The sequence below is a fragment of the Pezoporus occidentalis genome, unplaced genomic scaffold, assembly GCF_034315485.1.
Source record: "Pezoporus occidentalis ecotype Australia unplaced genomic scaffold, CSIRO_AGI_Poc_V1 ctg2594, whole genome shotgun sequence".
Lineage (NCBI taxonomy): Eukaryota > Metazoa > Chordata > Aves > Psittaciformes > Psittacidae > Pezoporus > Pezoporus occidentalis.
Window position 1 is genome coordinate 1 of NW_026914496.1, and position 4,105 is coordinate 4,105.

At 54.1% G+C, this 4,105-nt stretch overlaps 1 protein-coding gene across 1 annotated transcript; it reads left to right on the forward strand.

Annotated features, from left to right (window-relative positions):
• The first annotated feature begins 9 nt into the window (after positions 1-9).
• Positions 10-3,744, forward strand: LOC134166338 (adenylate cyclase type 10-like). Its single transcript, XM_062623888.1, has 6 exons — positions 10-136; positions 760-1,098; positions 1,331-1,391; positions 2,414-2,521; positions 2,680-2,858; positions 3,430-3,744. Exons 1-4 carry the CDS (start codon positions 13-15, stop codon positions 2,427-2,429), a joined length of 540 nt encoding a protein of 179 aa, XP_062479872.1. The 5' UTR covers positions 10-12; the 3' UTR covers positions 2,430-2,521; positions 2,680-2,858; positions 3,430-3,744.
• The last annotated feature ends 361 nt before the right edge of the window (positions 3,745-4,105 follow it).

Below are 4,105 nucleotides of genomic sequence, written 5' to 3' on the forward strand. Positions count from 1 at the left end.
ATGAGGCACAAGATGACTACCTTGTTGGACAGTCTAGTGAGTGACAACATCCTCAAGTGGATGGAGAGCACTGAGGAGCCAGAAGACGTCCAAGATCCTAGCAAGGAGCCAGCCACCCCTCCGCAGGCAGAGATTGGTAAGTGGTAGCAGTGGGGTGGACAAGGAGCTCCCAGATGTGTCCTGGATGGGCTCCTAAGGGCATGGCGTGATTCCCTTCCTGTGAGGGCTGGCATGGCTGTTGGGGATGGGTTTGTCAAAGCTGTTACAAGTCAGTCTGAAAGCACACTAGGTTTGCACTGGAGGGAAGTTCCCACCAGCTGTCCCAAATGCCTCTGCTCCCCTGAATCCAAGTGCTGCTCGTAGCGGATGGAATCCGTGACATCCTCTCCCAGCCACCTGCAGCATCCAGACAAAAGATGCCCTCCAGAATGGCCCAGGGTCTTCAGCAAGCTTTTATTGGGCTTTGATTACCCTGTGATGCAGGGTTCCTGCTCAGGAGGCTGGTGGCTGCCTTGCCAAGAGTGGGGAGAAAGTGCTGGCTGGGGCTTGCTTTGGCTGGCAACAACATCCCCAGCTCCTGCCTGGACCAGTGCAGCTGAGAACTGCATCCCCAAGGCTGTGCTAGCATCAGCCCTTTCACCCCATGCTGCAGGGCTTGGCGTGCAGCAGCACTGTTGCTATTCAGGATGTGCACCGAGGCATGACTGCCTCCCCATCTGGCCACAGCTTGGGCTCATACAAAGGCCCTTTGCCTTGCAGGTGTGGAGACCTCCCCCCCAAGCAAGCAGAGTGTGGGGTGTCCATTTGGTGTGCTGATGTTCCATAAGCCGCTGCTGCGGGAGGCTGCCTACGAGCTGTGGGTCCAGAAACAGCGGGTCACCCTGCACTCCAAGTGTGCTGCCTTCCTGGAGCGGTATGCACACAAATGCCAGAGCTGCGGCCAAGGGGACTTTATTGTCTTCCACCGCTTCGCTGTCACCAGCACCCAGGACAAAGGGAGCTGTAAGGACTTTGATGGTGGGGATGACCCACACACCTGGAAGGCCTTGGTGCTGGCTGGAAAACAGCTGAAGAAGGAGAGGTTTTACATCTCTGCAGGTATGCTGTGCACCATGCTCTGTAATTTGGGCCCTCCGGGAGCCCAGGGATTGGTGCCGGGGGTCGAGTGGGAGTAGATCTGCTAGGAACGAGCCCAGCAGGAGTGGACACCCACTGCAGACTTTCCTCGGTGTGTTAGCGCCTTGCAAGGATCCTTGCAGGCCTACTGGGAGAGGGAGAGCAACTCTTATCCCAGGATACGTGTGGGAGGTGTCCCTCTTTTTCTTTCAAGGTATTACAGATACTCAGGAGGAGCAGCAGCAGCAGCAAGCTTTTGTGGAAGAGGATTTTGGGTGAGCAGACAAGGTTCTGATTCTTTTTGAAGCGAGCGAGTTCAGGGTGTGCAGAGGAGACAAAGAAAATGCTGGCTTTTGGCTGTCAGCTGTGACTCTAGCTTAGCGAAGAGGCTTTCCGTGGGGTGGGAGCTGAGAGGAGATGGCTGTGGAGATGAGTGCTTAAGGACGCCCATGGCTCAGTGTCAAAGAAGCCCTCGCTTTCCAGTTCCTGCAGAGTAGTACTGCAAAATCTACAGGGAAAAAGCCACCACAAGGGCTCAGCTGGTTTGCCTGTGGGAGGTGACAGAAAGCCTAGCTTCTTCCTTACTCCCTCCTCCCAAAGGACTTGTATGACTAGTACCTGTCTGTGGCTTCCTGCTCTGCTTTGCACAAAGGGCTTTTGATGTTGTCTCTGGGAAGGAAGACCACTCTAGATGATACCCTTGTATTCTTTGCTCTCTTCTTCCCCTGGGCACTGTCCTCTGGGTAGTGCGACTGACAGAGAGGACAACAATGCGCTCTCATGTGACTGCAAAGGCATCGTGGAGTCAGTGCTTGTGCCATTGGTTCACCACTACACAACACTGGGCAATGCTGCCAGAGCCTTTTACTATCTTCTGGAGATGCAGCTGCCTACCTGCATGTCTCCAACTACTACATGGTGAGTTGCCCTGCTTGCAGTGTGTCCTGCCTGGCTCTGGGAAGGACAAGTTTGCGTTGCACTAGGACATGACTTTGTGGGTCCTTGGAAGGAAGATGTTGAGCTCTGAGCCTCACTTCTTCCTTTGGTTTGCCTCTTGTGTGGGAAGAGGCATTGGGTGCTGTGCCCTTAGCATGAGGGGCATTAGCAGGGAGGAGGCCTGAACGATCAGCGGTGCCTGTGCTCTGAGGCACACAGTCAAAAACATGACTGTTTGTGCAGGTATCACCAGGGGAAGAAACAGACCCTCTGAAGACAGATGCCAGAGGCAATGGGGGAGGACAAGGGTAGCCATGGGCTCTGCACTAATCTCACCTGCTCTCCGTGTGCTTGCACAAAGGCCCTCAGGAAGCTGAGCGAAGCAGATATCCTGAGGAACACTCTAAAGAGTAAAGCGAATGTGATATCCCGCTTTGAAGATGCCACCTTCTTCAGCCTCAAAGGGGAGGTAAAGGGGCGGTCTGGAGGGATCTCCTGAGTGATGGAGCTGGATGCCTTCCCCAGATGCGGTGGACAGGAGAGCTCTGGCTTCTCTGGCCACTGGCAGATCCCTGCAGTCTCTTGGGCATCTAGTCCACATTGGGATGTTTCCCTTTTCCTGTGCAGGTCTGCTACGGTGTGGGACGCACAGAGCTGGCAAAGAAAATGCTCAGAAAGGCTTTGAGCCTGCTTGGAAGGCCATTTCCCCGGAACCGCGCTGAAGACTTTGTCAGGTCGCAGGTTGAAAAATTGCAGTGTGCCGCTTACGTTGCCAGAAGAGCATCTTCCCTTCCACAGAAGGCCCAGTAAGAAACACGACCAAGAACCCGGGGGAGAAAGAGTTATTTCCTACCTGGTCACAGGCATATGGGCACAGAGCTGACGAGGCTTGAGGCCACACAGAGCAATGTGAGGGTAGAACAGGGAATGATAAAGTTCCTCTCTCCCTCCCTCCCTCTGAGGCCCTTGGAACAAAGCATACCTTAGGGTATGAAAGCAGCTTGCAGCCAGGGATGTGTCTGCTGGCACGAGTTGTGGCAGTGGATTGGTGCTGGCTGGGAAGCGAGAGCTGTACTGAAAAGGGGTGGGGGGGCTGGAGGCAGGACCAGGGCATGGAGAAGGAGCAGTAAGAGGAGCTTGGCCCCCCTGGTGCTGTCAGGCCAACATCCTCTCTAGCGGCCAGCTTCCCACTGTGGTACTTGTTGTTTGCCCCTTTCCCTTCTGGCAGCTCCCCCTCCATCAGCTCTATTTCCTCCAAGGAAGTGTAACGGTCTTGTCTGGCACCCGTTTTGCCCCCTGGCCCTGTCTGACCCAGCTCATAGGCTCTAGCCTGTACAGCTAGAGCCTCTGCGCCTAGCAGTTTCTCTTGCTTGGCAGGAAGAAGAAGCTCGCCTGGCTGCTGCGGCAGAGCCGCTGTCTTTCCTTACTGGAGCACCTCTTCAGGCTGGAGGGCACTTCTGCTGGATGGAGGCAGTCCTGCCTGGCAGCGCGCATGAGGGCCAGCACAGACAGGGCAGTGGACTTCTATCTGTCAGCAGCCTGCGCGAGCGATGATGCTGGCTTGGAAATGATCATATAGTTCATTACCACCATCTATCTTACATTTGGAGAAAGACGATACTCTCCAAATATTTGTAGTACCGTAAGAAGCAATACATACAAATTATTAAATATTCATGTGTCCCTTCGCATTCAGATTAAATCCTTTTATTGTTACAGGATCTGTAAATATCTCCCAGGACACAGAAGGGAAAGGACAGGAGAAGCAGGCAGTTATTTGGGAGTATTTGCTGGGCTTGGTTGTTTTTTGTTGCGTCCCTAATGAAGAGTCCATCCCCAGCATCCCTATAGCCCCCGTTCAGATACTGGAAGGCTGCTATGAGGTCTCCACGCAGCCTTCTCTTCTCCAGGCTGAAGAGCCCCAACTTTCTCAGCCTGTCTTCATACGGGAGGTGCTCCAGTCCCCTGATCATCCTCGTGGCCCTCCTCTGGACTTGTTCCAACAGTTCCATGTCCTTTTTATGTTGAGGACACCAGAACTGCACACAATACT

What these genes read in the sequence shown, in the direction of transcription:
- LOC134166338 (XM_062623888.1), top strand. Translation starts at nt 13, where the DNA reads ATGACTACCTTGTTGGACAGTCTAGTGAGTGACAACATCCTCAAGTGG. An exon ending in CCCTCCGCAGGCAGAGATTG is followed by an intron (nt 137 to 759) that starts GTAAGTGGTAGC and finishes TTTGCCTTGCAG; the next exon opens with GTGTGGAGACCTCCCCCCCA. An exon ending in GAGGTTTTACATCTCTGCAG is followed by an intron (nt 1,099 to 1,330) that starts GTATGCTGTGCA and finishes TTTTCTTTCAAG; the next exon opens with GTATTACAGATACTCAGGAG.